This window comes from Asterias amurensis, chromosome 2 (genome assembly GCF_032118995.1).
Source record: "Asterias amurensis chromosome 2, ASM3211899v1".
Lineage (NCBI taxonomy): Eukaryota > Metazoa > Echinodermata > Asteroidea > Forcipulatida > Asteriidae > Asterias > Asterias amurensis.
The window spans coordinates 15,064,032-15,081,216 of NC_092649.1; the positions used below are offsets into that span (position 1 = coordinate 15,064,032).

General features: G+C 37.6%; 1 protein-coding gene across 4 annotated transcripts in view; it reads right to left on the reverse strand.

Moving 5' to 3' along the window:
- The window catches only part of LOC139934028 (voltage-dependent L-type calcium channel subunit alpha-1D-like), a 205,497-nt gene that overhangs the window by 9,646 nt on the left and 178,666 nt on the right, over positions 1-17,185 (reverse strand). For all 4 annotated transcript variants that reach the window (XM_071928304.1, XM_071928302.1, XM_071928300.1 and 1 more), the window contains 9 exons: positions 16,655-16,751; positions 16,382-16,484; positions 15,319-15,420; positions 13,758-13,888; positions 13,342-13,461; positions 12,199-12,554; positions 11,145-11,345; positions 1,974-2,397; positions 1,034-1,396 (listed from right to left, as the gene is read on the reverse strand). In XM_071928304.1, the coding sequence (XP_071784405.1) occupies positions 1,034-1,396; positions 1,974-2,397; positions 11,145-11,345; positions 12,199-12,554; positions 13,342-13,461; positions 13,758-13,888; positions 15,319-15,420; positions 16,382-16,484; positions 16,655-16,751 (1,897 nt within the window). The remainder of the gene's footprint in view (positions 1-1,033; positions 1,397-1,973; positions 2,398-11,144; positions 11,346-12,198; positions 12,555-13,341; positions 13,462-13,757; positions 13,889-15,318; positions 15,421-16,381; positions 16,485-16,654; positions 16,752-17,185) is intronic.

A 17,185-nucleotide genomic window follows, 5' to 3' on the forward strand; every position in this document is an offset into this window, starting at 1 on the left:
GAATCCCACCCGAGTAACATGCCTGCGATATTTTTTCACAGGACTCGGGAAAGTACTGAGTATACAGTGCTAGCACACATCGGTGTGTGGGTAAAAACCAAAATTAATATTCTTTATCCCCGATGCAAATTTAACATCTATTATATCGTTGCGGTACCCGCTGCCAAAACATAGGATTCGAACTGCCTCTAGCTGCCGGGCAACCTCGGTAGTCTAGTTGGTAAGACACTACTCTAGAATTGCAAGGGTCGTGGGTTCGAATCCCACCCGAGTAACATGCCTGTGATATTTTTTCACAGGACTCGGGAAAGTACTGAGTATACAGTGCTAACACACATCGGTTTATGGGTAAAAACCAAAATTAATATTCTTTATCCCCGATGCAAATTTAACATCTATTACATTTACTTTTTCAGTGCCTGCTTTCTGTTTGTGTTTTGAACTTAAACTGACCGGCCCTTGATTTCACCGAACTCTTCCTAACTTAGGATTAATCTAAGGACGATTTAAATTACGTATCCAAAGGCGTAGGACGCATTGAACCCATCCTAAGTTAGGACGGGTTACTCGTCCTAACTTGAGTTAGGATTAATTCTAGCGTTTTGTGAAATCGGCAGTAGCTGTTTTTGGATTTTTAGAAATTCTGTAAAAAGAAAATTGAGAAAAAAGTCTTTCTTATCAAACAAAATGTGTCTTGCTGATTTGTGTTGCCTTGGTACATCCCAAAGTCTATAGTATTTATTGAGTGATACTGTCATTTTGTGATAAGAATGAAACAATTCAAAATGGAAATAAGCTCAAGATTTCATCTGGGAAAAAACTGAGCATTTTCCCAACGGGAAGACAAGTGTATTTAAAAACATAAAGACAAGTATTGAAAACAATCTTTAGTCTTGATTCCAAACCTGCATTACCTCTGGATTCACAGTCATTGATCACTGCTGATGAGTATCAGCTCCCACAATTGGCAAAGCAACGTACATTCAGACTTGAACAAAGACTAAGAGCTTTCTTAAAATATGAAAATCTTTACCTGTGCTACTAGACTCTCTGCACTCCCCTCAACGCTCTCCATCTGACTCGAAATCGACTTCTGACCCTTGGGTATCAGCGGCTGACGCACTTTGGGTTTCGTCAACGCCTTAAAGAACGCCGACGATGGATCCCGAGATGTTCCGATCTCTCCAGTCGAATGACGTTGTGCCAACGGTTCCTTTGTGTTATTGTTATCAGTAGGCATGAGGTTACCACTCCCTAGTGCTCGCCCACGAGGCGGGGTCGGAGTGTGGTACGAGGAACGGACACGCCTTGGAGAGGAGGGCGGTGTTAGCCAGAGACTTGGTCTACCATCGTCTCGAGGTTTACCCTCTGGTGTCATACCCGCTACGGCCATCACCTAGACCATAGGAACAATTAAATATATACACTTGCAATTTGCAAATGACTGAAACGTTACTTAAATAAAATACAAAATGACAAGCCATCAATTTTCTTGATGAATGACTTTTGAGACATCTGAGAAAACTTTCAGAAGTAAAAGAAGATCTTGTGTAATAACCTTTTCCATTCTAAACTGTTTCTAAGAATACTTTTAACATCTGATAATGACAAATGACAAGAAAACAAATTGGATTTATTGCTTCCTTAGCAGATAACCACCCCTTGGTGGTGGAACAATCAGTAAATCACTTGTAACTTTAAAAAACAAAAAAACACCTGACTTTCCTTGATGAAAAATGAATTGTACAAATCAGAGTGTTTTTTTATTTGTACAAAACTTAAAACACTTAATGATAATTGTCATTTAGTTAATAACATGTAAGTTTGAGTTGCAGTAAAAAAAATTTGACGTAACAACTTTGGTGGATAGCAGTGAATTACTTCAAATCTTGAGACTTTTTTCAAAAAAATCTTCCTACACCAGAAGTTGATCAAACAAGCTGAACGTTTAATCAAAGTTTTTTCCAATTCACCTGTGCTTGTGCCAGCTTCAATGGGACCGCCGTCTTTCTCTCCGAAACCGGCCTGATGTCTGGCGGTTTCCCAACACAGGCCGAGAGAAGCGAAGACCCCGACGTCTTATGCGTCAACGAGGGTATTCTACGCTGCATCGGGTAGCTTCTGAAACTATCGCAATCACCTACTGGAAGACTAGAGTCGTCACCGTGGTACTCGGCGACCGGGTAATCGGAGACGGCAAAATCAGCCGGCACCAGGGAGGAGGTCTGAGGTGAGGCGCTGATACTTCTTGAACCGGAAGAGCTCCTTGAAGGAGATGGGGTGTGTTCGTGGCTCAGGAGAGGGTAGGTGGGAGTGTGGGAGTTGTCTGACGATGCATCGTCTTCGATGTCGGATTCATCCTCGTAGCATTCCGTGGTGAGTTTCGGTGGAGGCTCTCTGGGAAGAGGCAAACAAAACAACTATGTCAAGATCAGCGAGACCATTTCCTTAACCTGTGATTATGAGTTAGGCAGAGTTCCTACTCCATTTATTCTGATGCAGTCAAAAGATTCCTTGCATAACGCGCAAAGCTGCAGGGAGGATGAGGTCAAGCGCACGTTTTTAACCAAAAAGTACATCTAGCCAACAATGATTTGTTTCCTTTGGACTCAGCAAGGGTGCATTTAGGCCTTTTTGAGGTGCTTTTCAAGAGTGTGCCATCGTATGCGAGGGGTCTGTACAAATGCCTTTTCATTTACAAATCACTTGATGCAAGATCATGAAATCCATATTTGGTGGGCTATTGAAAGTTCATTTTTAGTAGTATGCAGCTGGACTTCGGGCAAGGATGTTAGAGTCAAAATGACCACTACCGAGCACAAAAATTAGTTCAATTCTCGTTAAGATTTATACAATGTAAGCTATCATTACATACTGATTAATATATTAAGTTATTACAAGAACTATCGGTTCCTTCAGAACTAGAACAAACCAATAAAAGGTGTCTCCGTTAGTGCTACTGCAAACCTGCTGAACGTGTTATTCCCACATGCAGATAATACAATCCTACGTACAGGTTTGTTACTGTAGATGGTTAATATATAAATTACATAATTTGCCTATTAAATCTTTAGTACATTTGTTGATCCATTGGGCAGCCTGTTAGTTGGTGGAACATTGCTTTCACACATCATTAGTAAATGTTATTTGCACAGGTCGAGTAAATAATAATAATAATAGTAATAATGATAATAATAATAATATCAAAGTCTTATACAGCGCACGTATCTACCAACAAGGTACTCAAGGCGCTCAGTATATACATGTCTACAGAAAGATAGGCTATTGAAGTTATGAATTCTGAGACCCAACTATGTAGCACCTATGGGTTACAAGGTGCTGCGGTGCACTCAGCAGTCACAGCCAGGAACACCGGGGTGAACCCCTTCTCTTTTAGATAAGTGAATTTTTTTTTCTTTGTGCGTTACACAACACACAGGACCAACGACTTTACGTCCCATCTGAAGGACGAAGCAATGATTAAGTGTCTTGCTTAAGGACACAAGTGTCACGACTGGGACTAGAACCCACACTCTGCTGGAACTCGAACCCAAACTCTGCAGAGAGTAGGGCAACACTTTTTACTTTCAAACTTGTAAAACCTGTAATCCCTACAACTAATCTCCAGAAGATTATGCTGGGATTAAAATGTCTTAATCTTTGAAAAACTGATTGTTTGAACGATTGGGAAGCTACTTACAAGGGCTACTAACAAGGAAATTTTCTCTTTTTTCACGTCTCATTTTTTCAACAGATTTTTTTCTTCAAATTTTCCATTTTAACCATGGGGTAAACTTCCCATTAGAAACACATGTGGGTTTTCTTCTCGACAAAATAATTCTGATTTTGTTCTCATTGAGGTTGGTATGTCACAGGTTTATCTGTAAATTGAATGCAATCAAATCATGGTAAAACCTACAGTAGCAACTTTAAATGGAACAAAACAATATTAAAGGGGGCAGTTGTGATTAATATTAAGAGTAATAAGTAAAATTCAAATAAAAGTTAATAGGTTAACCAATCAAAACTACATAGCCTTCTCATCATCCAATCAGAACACTGCAAACAACTTTTTGAGTTATCCTTGTTATATGATTGGCTATCTGTATCTGTGATGTCACACCATGCTTACTGTTATTACAATATTTTTTAGTCGCATCAGTGAAGTTAATTTCAGCAACATGGAAGAAAGAATGTATACGTCTTACCTTATCAGACTGCCATTTATAAAAAAGACAAGAGGCAGATGATCAATTTGTTTTTCATAACTTCATTAAAACTCCCCCTAAGAGAAACTTTCCGAGTCAGTTGTAAATCAATTTTATGAAAAAATTTATCAGAGCTGTATTTGAACTTTAACATTTAGGTATCTTTTGCGTGTTGTACACCGGCACACAGTGGTGTAGCCAGAAATTGTTAATATCTGTGTTGTTTAATAATTTTAATTTTGGTTTTGTTCTCACTGGGGGAAGGGGGGAGGGGGGGCTGGATTGACCCTCCTCCCTAATGTCAACCATCTGGGGCTAATTTCATAGAGCTGCTTAAGCAAAAATGTTGCTTAAACACGAAAATAGCTCGCTTATTTTACACATGTTATTGGCAAAGATTTCATGCAATATACATTGCTTGTGACTGGTATTTAGCTGTTGTTTACTTAGCATAACAATTGAGTGGAGTCTTGGCCGGTAATCTGATTTTACTAAGCAAGGATTTTTTTGCTTAAGCAAAATTTTGTGCTTAAGCAGCTCTATGAAATTGGGCCCTTGTTATGGCACTGCACATGAAAGTTGTCTTCTGCTCTGACTATAGTCTTGAAATTCAATACAAATGTAGTATACCATTTTGATCATTTTCATTCTCGAAACATTACGAAACTATGGATTTGGTCTATTCACTGTCTGCAGTATACGCGGACAAGGTATGGGCCTATCCTCATCACTGGTACAAAATTAGCATATTTTATTTGATCTTTTTATGGCAAATATTTGTAGTGAGGCTGCAGTGAACAATGGGGAAATGGATAGTAGTCAGCATTGTGTCTGGGTGGATACAGCCAACACTGTCTGAAGCGGCAGATTTTGTCGGGGAAAACAAAAAATGCAAACTTGAACTAACTAAACTGATGATGTAGCCATAGTTTCAAAAAACATAGTTTCAAACCATTATAAAGTATGCAGAGCCAGTTTTTATGACAACTGAAATCATTTCAAGATAAACATATTACAAAATGCCAATTATTGTATCTTTCCTCATCCAAAATGAGAAAACAAATTGACAATGAATATATGCAAAACCTGACAAATTCACTTCAAGCAGAATAGATGTTTACAAAATGTCACTTGCCACCTCTATATTCTCCATAAAATCCAAACAAAAAATGTCTCCTATCTTGGAGAAAGCATAGGAGTTTCTGTGGTCCTCTCTATGGAGAAAGGTACCTCTGAAAATTGTACTGTAAGTGAGTAAATGTATAACCTTTTGATGTACATTTTCTTTTGTTTCCAAGTATCGTTAATAATATTATTTTGTTTTTGTTACAAAGGTTTATTTACCCCAATGACAAACAAAGGAAATTCACTCTCCAAGTTAGAACAACACGAAGTAACAAAAGAAAAAGAGATAAGAATTTCAGATGCAATTTTCATAACTGTCATCGCCAAATATTATGACGATTAATACATGTATTTGAAAAGAAGATTTCTGGTAATATAATGAGTGGGAGACTAAGAGAGAGCAATGTAAATCACATGACATTTTGGCAGGTGCTAAAAGTGCACATCAGAATTCTGCTCAGCATTACTTGACATAGGGGCCAGCCGTCGATTTCACCAAACTCTTCCTAACTTAGGATTAATCTCAGGACTAAGGACGGGTTCAGTTCCGTATCCAAATACGTAGGACGCATTGAACTCATCGTAAGTTAGAATGGGTAACTCGTCCTAACTCGAGTTAGGATTAATCCTAGCGTTTCGTGAAATCGACTGCAGGCTTATTACGTAAGGTTGATGAGTCAGGGTGAACAACAAACATTCAGGGGTGGATTTCACAAAGAGTTAGGACTAGTCATATCTCGAGTTAGGAAGATTTACTCGTCCTAACTTAGGACTAGCTGTACGTTTTTGATATCTCTGAGGACTAGTCCTAAGTTAGGACTAGTCCTAACTCTTTGTGAAATCGACCCCTGAACAAAGCCTTAACACTCAGTAGATATCAATGTTTACCATTCAAATAAAAGCATATCGAAGCAAGGCTGGCAGGAGAAAAATAGTCTGGTGCTGTTTTTATGTTTTTAAAATCAGTCTTCATTATTGACTCATTACTGCACATTGGGAACATGTCCAAAATGGTGGCAGTGTTGTAGACCAGAAAACCCTTAATGTACTAAATGGTCAAATTACAAGCGTTTCAGGTAACAACAATTTTTTAAATATTTTTTGTAATATTTTTTTACAGACATTTTAGAGAAACTGCGCTCAAAAGGAAACAAAATAGGGTTTAACTGAAGGACAATTGCAAACATCAATTGTATACAAAAAAGGTAATACTTATAAACTTAGTTTTTAGGGGGTCACAAACTAGACAAAACATATTTTGTCCACCAAAAGAAAAAGAAAAAAAATCATCGCTCAACCATTTTATTCCACTTAATTTCAGAATTCACAAAGTTTAAAATTATGTCCAGGCCAAAACAATTGGCTACACAATAAATAAATTAATAGATAAATAAATAAATAAATAAACAAGTTAACACAATAATCCACAATTTGACAATAAAGTTAATTGTTAAAAACTTATCAACAACCATTTCTTACACTTCTTACCTCAGCCTTCGTTTTATCCGAGAGAAAGTCGAAGGAAATCTAAACTCCCGATTTTATAGAGCAGGGATCGGAGGAGAAAACACCATAAATAGTTTTCAATCATGAACGCTAGCCCTCCGCACTTGATCTGCAGATGTAGAGTCCTAATGTAATAGCAACGTCTATTTATTGCAAGCCGTAAGGCTCGCCAGATATAAACCAAACATCAGGTGACTTTTAATAAATGGTGTTAAATTTTTAGGGGGGGGGGGGAGGTTGGTAAACAAGACGATTTCAAAAACAACTGTTCAGTTTTGTTGCCTGGGGCATCAGTGATTTAAAAAAGAAAATGAAGTAATTGCACATTGTTGCTTGGTTATTTACTGAGGATGGTCTCTCCCTCAGGATGTCAGGTGAATCCATTTATCATGGTGGGGGGGGGGGGGAGATTTGATTAGAATGGTGACCTAGAATCTCGATAGAGTTGTATTTTGGTGTAAAAGCTCACATCAATGTATAAAACTCTCCTGCTTAGAGAATTTGTTGTTACAAATTATGTAAATTTTTAACTGTACAATATTGTCAAATTTTTTTAAGACATAAAGCTATCTTTTACCAGACATAAAGAGCATCGGGATAACGCCATAACAAGGGGGAAAATTTTCTCCGCACACACATGAGTTAAAAGAACAAACATCAACCAGTCTCAACACATTTTATGGATGTTGGTTACCAAAATACTGTGATATCCACGTCCACTGGATTTTTGGAGTGATCCTAACTGATACACCATGCTTGTTGTATTTCAATCTTAGCCCACCCCTTCAAACCCTGTAATTTGTCTTGAAGCTAGACCATGATATGGCTTCTTGATCATATATACATGATAGCCTGAGCAAACGTAGCCTTCCCTCAAGCTGTTGTCTTTTTCCCTCCAGATTCTTCAGATCTGTTTTCTTTATGAGGTCTCAGGAAATGACTCGGGGGCTTTGTGAGGGTACTATGGTTATTAATTTCCTATGATGATATTTACTAAAGTTTCTGCCTCGGATCAAAATGATTTGGGGCTCACAGGTTCATTACAAATTAGAGACTCAAATATAAACAGCACCATAGTAACAGTACAAGTAAATTATGTACAGAGAACATCAGAGCCTTAAGTTTCATGGGGCTGCTTCAATGCAAAAAGTACTAAGCACAATGAAATGACACTTAGATTACAAACCAAAAATACCATGCAAAATGTAGAATTTGTGAATGGTATCCTGTAAAATTTTGCTTAGCAGAACATTTTAAGCCAGTTTTCTGCTTAAGCAGCTCTATGACCCTGGGGTCGATTTCACAAAGAGTTAGGACTCGTCTTATCTCGAGGATTAATCTTAAGGTCTGCCTGCTACTGTGCAGGGTTGGGACTCGTCCTAAGTCCTAAGATTAGTCTTGAGTTAGGAAGAGTATTGTGAAATCGACGGCTGGCCTTTAGCAGGAGGTACAATAGTGGTATTCTAACAACTACATCAAACTGAGAGTGAAATATTCTCAGTGGTTGATGCTCATTGTGTAGACATCAAATCATCAAATTAGGAATAATAAAACTTGAATACCATGTGTGCATGAGTAGTAAACTATATGGGAAACTGACTGACTAAATCTTTAAATAATTTGGGATTGAACAAAGACAAATTTACTAGAGCGTGACTTGAACCAATGACCTCCAGATAAACACCCTTTTTTTTCTTAGATAAAAACAAACAACCATTTTTCTAGATGCAGACCAGGCACTTATTGAATTGCACTTTATATTCTCCCTAAAATCGAAACAGAACAATCCCCTCCTTTCAAAAAGAAAGGTACCTCCGAGAATTGCACTGTAAAATGTGCTGTAAGCGAGACGTATACCCTTGTTTTTGATGTACCTTTTCTAAAAATTAATATAAGAGGCTTCATTGAGACTAGGGCTGAACAAAATGATTAGAGCAATGTAATTAAAGCCATTGGACCCTTTCGGTAAACAGTATTGTCCAAGGCCCAGACTTCGTGTATCACAACCTCTATATAAAATAACAAACCTGTGGAAATTTAGGCTCAATCAGTCATCGGAGTCGGGAGAAAATAACGGGGAAACCCACCCTTGTATCCCCACGTTTGGCCGTGTCATGACATGTGTTTAAAATAAATCCGTAATTCTCGATATCGAGAATTGATGTTGTTTTACTGTTTTCTCAAAAAGTAAAACATTTCATGGAATAATATTTCAAGAGAAGTCTTTCACCAGTACCTTCTGTAAACCCTGTAAGTTATTTGTAAATCTGTGAACTTTGATTTTTTTTCTGTACCGAAAGGGTCCAATGGCTTTAATGGATGCGTAGCCTGATTGGCCCAAGGCTGTACTCTACTAGCTATTATAAGCTGTTATAAGTATTAGGTGACTGTTTTAAATTAGATAAGTCCCTAACACAAGCCACGCTTCAAGGGCTTGGTTGCAATCATAAAGACTTGCTCTCTCTGTGATTAACTTCTGTACCCTTAGGGTAATTCAGAATAGTCAATGTTTAACAATTTCAAAATTGCGGGTAAGGTTATGTACATACTCAGGGTGCTTCGTCTCCACAACAAGAGCAACATCTAATAAATTTTTCAGGATTTTTCACTTGTCATTAAACCACAAGGGAAACTGACTGGGCAAATTTTGAAATGATTTTTGGGGGTTGAACAAAGAATTGACTAGAGTGGGATTTGAACCAACGACTGCCGGATTAACGTGCCGGCGCTCTACCAACTGAGCCATCTAGCCCTATGTTGGCAGTGTCCCTATTTTGTCAATATCTTTATGATTTTTCACTTGCATACAATTTTTTCCTTGATCGTATACACCAAGAAGCTGACTTTGAATTCTGATTTAATTCAGCCCTTAATCTGAGGCAAAGACAAACAACAAACATAAACCACATTTATATTTATGTATAAATATACAGATGCACTGAAATAAATAACAACAAATAGGTACATGTACTCATAAAGGCTGGCAGTCGTTGCTGTTGCTATGGTAGCTGAATAATAATTAATGCACAACCAAATAACAATTATAAAACAATATTATATATAACAACAAAACAGAAAAATATGTACAGCTTTTATTTATAGCTGGACTTATTGGTGTCATTGGTGCCCTGCACCAAAACTGGTTACCATCCAGAATAAATAGTACATCATACAGATATAGTTATCTATTATAAAGTACATCTATATGCAACAATATCTTCAGCTAGTTTAATTACAGTCTACTACGAACTATGAACACTTTTCAAATCACACTGCACTCATTTTTGCAAACTTAGTTTTGGTTTGATTATTCTGATGACGTATATAAAATATTCTGACGATGTCTATAGACGATATCATGATAACCCAGCCTACAGTGAACCTGGGCTGGATTCCACTGAGCACTAAGATTTATTTTAAACAGGCCCATAAAAGGATCTTGGAAAAAAGGTAGGAACATTTTATTGAGTACAAAAGCTGGCCTACGTGATGGTTAAAGCCTTTCATAGACTTCTCAGGCAATTTTTAAAAATAAAAATTTTGCTGATTTTTCTGAGGGTCAGAAAAATAGGTTCAAGTAGGAAGAGTATCATGACTGATTGTATAAAGGCACGCTTTGCATTAGGATTAAGATGAATACACATCTTAAAATCTGTCTTATAGCTCTTTGTGAAATCAACCCCTGGTCATTGAGGAGCGCTTTGATATTCCTAGGACACATGTATCGGTAATCTTGTTTTCTTTAAGAAATTTTCAAAAGAAACTGACTGTACAGTATTAGACTGTAGAACCCCTGTATTATGATACATGTAGGACTTTGTAGAATATTGCAAGCACAGCGCTGTGGTGATAAACAACTTTCAACTAGAGATACCAAACTGACTAACAGCGCTGTACATGTACATAGCTGACCAATTTTAGTGGTGGGCTCTAAATCCAATTTAGTCCACCAAGGGCGAGCGGTTCAACAACATTATTCATGTTAAGATATGGGGCCATCATTGCCATTGAAGTAAAAATATGATGGAAATCTGTACTGGGCAGCACAGTGTAATTTACTCGGAGTGCTGGATGAAATTTGTTAGTTCAGGGGTCAATTTCATTAAGAGTTAGGACTAGTCCTAGGAGATATTTAAAAAAAATTAAGGCTAGTCCTAAGCTAGGAAAAGTTCTCGTCCTAACTCAAGATAAGACTAGTCTTAACTCTTTGTGAAATCCACCCCTGGGCAGCCTCGCCCGGCACTGCCCACCAGGGCTACAAAACTGCTGTACTAATTATTGACAAGGTTCTAACATTGCTCTTACCGGCTGTAATCCCTGTACGGTTCTCTGTATGGATCCTGGTACGGCTCTCTAGACTCACTGATGCTATCTGCTCGTCCCTGGCTGAGTCCCCGACTGAGCGTTCCATAGTTTGGATCATCTATACTGTTACGGTATGGTTGGTCTCCTCGAGAATCCTCTTCAGACAGAAGGGGCTGGGTGCCCTCTCTACTTGTTGTGGAGCTGTGTTAAAAGTTATTGTAAAACTTAAGTCAAGTTGTTATAACTTTAGAATACTAGCAGGCTTTGCAAGAATCAAGGGGCTTAGGCCTACTGGCAGCAGCGACAACATTAGCGTTCCATAGTTTGGATGGTCTATACTGTTACGGTATGGTAGGTCTCCTCCGGAATCCTCTTCAGATAGAAGGGGCTGGGCGCCCTCTCTCCTTGTTGTGGAGCTGTGTTGTTAGGTTATTGTGAAGTCAAGTTATATAATCTTAGAATACTTACACGAGGAATCAAGGGGGTTTTGGCTAAGGCTACTGGCAGCAGTGACAAAACATTGAAGAAAAAGCCTTTACTTTCTAGCCACAGCCAAAAATGGCATTGGCGACAAGGTCTTGCAATATGCATTATCAATAATGATACCAGGAGACTTAACAACAATAGATGGCTGTGATACGTTGGGCTATTTTCATTATTTTGTTTGAAGGGTTTTGATGATACCTTAGATCAAGTTTTTGGCCATGACATGAATCCCTACTCACTGTGAGAAAAAGATGTTTGTTATATAATTTACCTGTAAAAGTTTCAACTTCCGTTTGTTGAGAAGCTTTTGAGAAAAAAAAACAATAAAAATCACAGAGCAATGTTTTCATGAGAGTCAGGTTAATACCTTGTACATGCCTAAATAATTTTTGTGACTTTGTTTGACTCATTTAAAAAAACAAAAAACACCTCAGCAAGAAATATTTTTAAGGGAAGCTTTCTGACATCACTATCTTCAAACCATGTAAGTTTAATGTAAATCTGTGGACATTGTGTTTTGGGTAGGGGAAGGGTTGCCTTGGTGAGTTACCAACAGATCTCAACCTACCTGTGTCTATGATTCCTATTAGTCATATTGTTAGGCGAGTAGCGCTGAGAACCGACCGGTGAGAAACCCGTCGAGTTTGGTGACGACACATGCAACGAGTTACCCGTCTGTGGTGACCGACCTCCACGGAATGATCCTCCTCCCGATGACACACTATAGGGAGAACGACTACGTGGGGTGTAACTATAACTATTTAAGGAGTTAGCCGGCGACAGCTTTCGATGTGTATTGGATGGAGACACTTGGAGGTTGTTCGTTAGGGGGAGATTTGGAGGATGTGAGTTGGTCATCGGGGCGGATTGACGGCGATTGTGATACATGTGGTGGAGCATGTTGCCAAATAGTGAATGACTCCTCTGTTGGAGAAAAGAAATAACAGTCATCATTGAATGCTGTGACGGTCAGTTTATAAGTTGCTCAAACCTCCATCATCGTAGTCCAGAGAGTCTGATTGACCAAATTGTGACCCTTCTGATGATGATTTCTATCTCTACCTGTCCAAAGCTGACCGGTAGGTTGTGGTCAGAGACATACCTGTCAGATCCTGTATTCCATCGGTCCAGCAGAGTTTCTGTCTGCCATCTGGTCAACATTTCCTTGGACAATAATCTTCTCCAGATTATCTCCATCTCTTCTTGAGACATGGCCAAAATACTGAAGTTGGTTTTCTTAATCATTTGGCACATAGTTGTGGTGTCATCCTAAATCATTTTTCTGACATAATCATTTTGTTTCTTGCTCTTTCCATGAAAAGCTAAAACGGTACATTGACTTGCCTGAACAACTTGTCATAAAATGAGAGCACATGCCATTGTGCATGATGGCAAGAAATTTTATAAAATGAAGGAATTATAACATAGATATTTTAGTGACATAACAATGTAAAACATGATATAAAACATGATATTATTAATCAGAGTTTCCTGACAAATTGACACCTAGGCAAAAGTCTGTGACACGTCACAGTGACATTGCTAGATTGTGACAATGATTAATGACAGTGGCAGTCACAATGACAATTACAATGGCAGTGACAAATTGACAGAGGCAAAGTCTATGACACGTCACAGTGACACTGTTAGATTGTGACAGACACAGCAAATTAGTGACAGTGGCAGTCACAGTCACAATGATTCAACTCACCCGATGTGATGGTTCATCTAGCTCCACAGCTTCACTGACTTCATCATCCATCTCTTCCAAGTTACCAGAGATGGCTCTCTTAATCTGAGGTCCTATTTCTTGAAGCGTTCTCAGACCAGCCTAAGACACAAAATGATGTTATCTTTTATCTGACAGTTACTGTTGTTTACATGTTTAAGGGGTGTATTCAAACAAATGGACAAGTTTGGAAGGTAGTGCATTCTGCTCTACAAGCCAGGCTCCAAGTGGCCATGCGTGGTCTTTGTTAGGTGATCTGTCATTAAAAAAATTGTTTAAAAAAAACCCCCAGCAGGATTTGTAACTTTTTGAAAAACAAAGTGTGAATAGGAACTTAAGACTGTAAATATTCCTTCTAAGACAGAATGAATGAAGAATGGGAGAAGAGAGGGGGGTACCTGGAGTGCCACAGTGCCCTGCTCATGCCCTTGCATCTTGAGCATGTCGTGTTTCCTTTTCTTGAAACGCCGAAAATAATCCTGAATCAGAAATGTTGCATAGAATTTACCCACAGTCACGTCATCTTCAGCTGCAATGGAAAAAAAAATAAAAATCAACACAAACAAACAAACAAACAAACAAACAAACAAACAAACCGGTAATTACAGAAACATTTCTTCAAAACCATTAATCTTAATCAATGAGAATCATACTCTGGTGGCAGTGTGTTTTGACAGACATGGAGATGCATACAATTACAGCAGAGTAATTCTTAAGTCAATAAAGACAATGAGGGGGGTCAGGTTGGCTCGGTGGTGTGTTTCCTTAATGCAGAGTAATTCTTAGGACGAAATGATCGAAGGGAATCAGATTGACTTAGCGGTTGCCTTGTCTTTTACTTCTATGGACCGCAGTTTGAATCCTGCCTCAGACCAAAGCCTTGCATGTGGATTGGGTTTTCAGTCTCTATACATGATTGCTTGAATTTTCCTCCCCCTTTGGGGGATTTCCCTCCACATCTAAAACTGAACCTCTTGATTCCTGTACTTGTGCTGTTTGGTGTATACCTGTCTGTTGGGTGTGTAATGGCGGGCTCAGTGGTTTCTTTCCGTGCCTTCCACCTCTGTGGACCCCGGTTCAAATCACACCTCAGACCAAAGCCTTGTATGGGGTCTGGGTGTTCAGTCCCTACCTGATTGCATGGGCTTTCCCCAGTTTGGGTTTTCTTCCCACATCTAAAACTAGAATTTTTGTTCCTGTTCACCCGGTATTGTTATGGGTGCTTTCACCACTGGATGTGTAATAAAACAAATAAACATATTTGGTTTTGCTGTAATTCACCATGTGTGTATCTACTTATTGGGTAGATTATGTTCTTCTGAGAACTTGTCTTACATATATTATATTCTACTACCGTTGAGTAGGTTTTTTGGACATCGGGATACTTCTCACTTCTGATAAGAACTTTCCTGTCCAAACTACTACGCGGCCTGAAGGTAGGAGATCAGCTGGGACTACTACTTAATAGCTTTAGTGGATTGAGGGAATTTTTTTTATCGACTTCACTGCTGCGGTTTGAGTTCTTCATAAGCCATTTGCGAGTTAAATTTGAATGTCTGGTACAATGTCTTGCTAAGTTACAATGCACTCTTTACATTTGAATTCCGCAGACTATCGAGACAGTTGCTACGCCACGTGATTAGGGGCAAGCTTTTGTATAGCAACCTCCAGGATGAGCAAACCCTGGTACCATTGTGCTATAAACACATCCATTCAGAATTGTGTATGGGTCTTCACCGTCTCTGATGTAACTATGCAAAAGCTTGCCCCTAATCAAGGGGCGTAGCAACTATCTTGATAGTCTGAGGAATTCAAATGTAAGCAGTGCATCGCAACTAAGGGAGTCTTTGTACCAGACATTATTCAAATCTAACTCACAAATGGCTTATTGGTCTCAAGGTTTTGACTAGCTTGCTCTAGTCATAAATTAGAGAGAGAGAGGTCTAGAAGATAACTTACCTCCAGCAGGGGGAACTACACGGTCGAGCATCTTAGTGCTCGTTCTCTTCCATATCTTCCTAATCACTGATCTCAATTCCTCATTTGCCTTGTCAATGTTCCCTGAAATTATCATAAGGAAAAGGAAATCGTAACAGCTACATCTTGGAACTAGTACTGTACTCTAGAATGCACTCAGGGAATGTGGGTTCGAATCCAATCCATGTAGCATGAAACTTGTTTTCTGCAGGACTCTGAAATCCTTAAGTATACAGAACTTATTACACATCGTTGTAAGAAAAATCAAATAAATAAACACAAACAATGTAATTACGTATTCAAATAATGTAAGTGATTATTCAATAAATTGAAGTTACTCATTTAAATAGCTGAATTACTTATTCAAATATTGTAACTGCCTATTCAAGAAAATGTAATAACTTATTCAAATAATGTGATTACCGGTACTCATTCAAAAAGTTGTTTACCTTAAAGCCATTGGACCCTTTCGGTACAGAAAAAAAAAAAAAAGTTCACAGATTTACAAATAATTTACAGGGTTTACAGAAGGTAATGGTGAAAGACTTCTCTTGAAATATTAGTCCATGAAATGCTTTACTTTTTGAGAAAACGGTAAAACAATATAAATTCTCGTTAACGAGAATTACTGATTTGTTATAAACACATGTCATGACACGGCGAAACGCGCGAAAACAGGAGTGGGTTTTCCCGTTATTTTCTCCCGACTCCGATGTCCGATTGAGCCTAAATTTCCACAGGATTGTTATTTTATATATAAGTTGTGATACACGAAGTGTGGGACTTGGACAATACTGTTTACCGAAAGTGTATAATGGCTTTAATCAAATCATTTTTTTTTTTTTTTTAATAGTGTTACCACTCATCCAAACACTGTAGTAACTTCTTCTAACAATGAAATTCCTCATCCGAACAATGATATAACTTTTTAAAAGAGTGTAATTACTTATTCAAATAATCTTATTAAGTAACTGCTTATTCAAGAAAATGTAACTACTCATTCAAATAATGTAAATACTTATTTATTTATTCACAATGTACTCACCCTCTGTTTTGATCTTGAGAGAAGTCCTGATAAGAGCAAAGAGTGTTGCATTAAACATGACTGTACCATCTTTATTCAGAGGCATGTTCATCGAGACCAATCTCTACATATGGAAAAATAAAGTTCAAAAATAAAAATCAACCAATTGTTAAGAACATTCCTGAGATTTTCTCCTAGAATAGTTTATGCAATCATGAATCAGAAAAGAGCTTTTAAATGGTTCTGCACATCATTCAATTGATCAGAATCAAAAAGGTTTAAAAAATACTTTACCTTGCACGCTATTCTATACGGGCAGAGCTTCCCAAATCCCAGTGGAGGAGAAATCTGTCTCAGCAATGCTACCACATCTAGATGTTTAATCTTACCCCTAAAATTAGGAATAACAAATAAAAGTTGTCAAATAGAATAAGGTTGAATCACATGACATTATCCTTAATAATAATAATAATAATAATAATAATAATAATAATAATAATAATAATAATAATAGTAATAGTAATAGTAATAGTAATAGTAATAGTAATAGTAATAGTAATAGTAATAGTAATAGTAATAGTAATAGTAATAGTAATAGTAATAGTAATAGTAATAGTAATAGTAATAGTAATAGTAATAGTAATAGTAATAGTAATAGTAATAGTAATAGTAATAGTAATAGTAATAGTAATAGTAATAGTAATAGTAATAGTAATAGTAATAGTAATAGTAATAGTAATAGTAATAGTAATAGAATAGTAATAGTAATAGTAATAGTAATAGTAATAGTAATAGTAATAGTAATAGTAATAGTAATAGTAATAG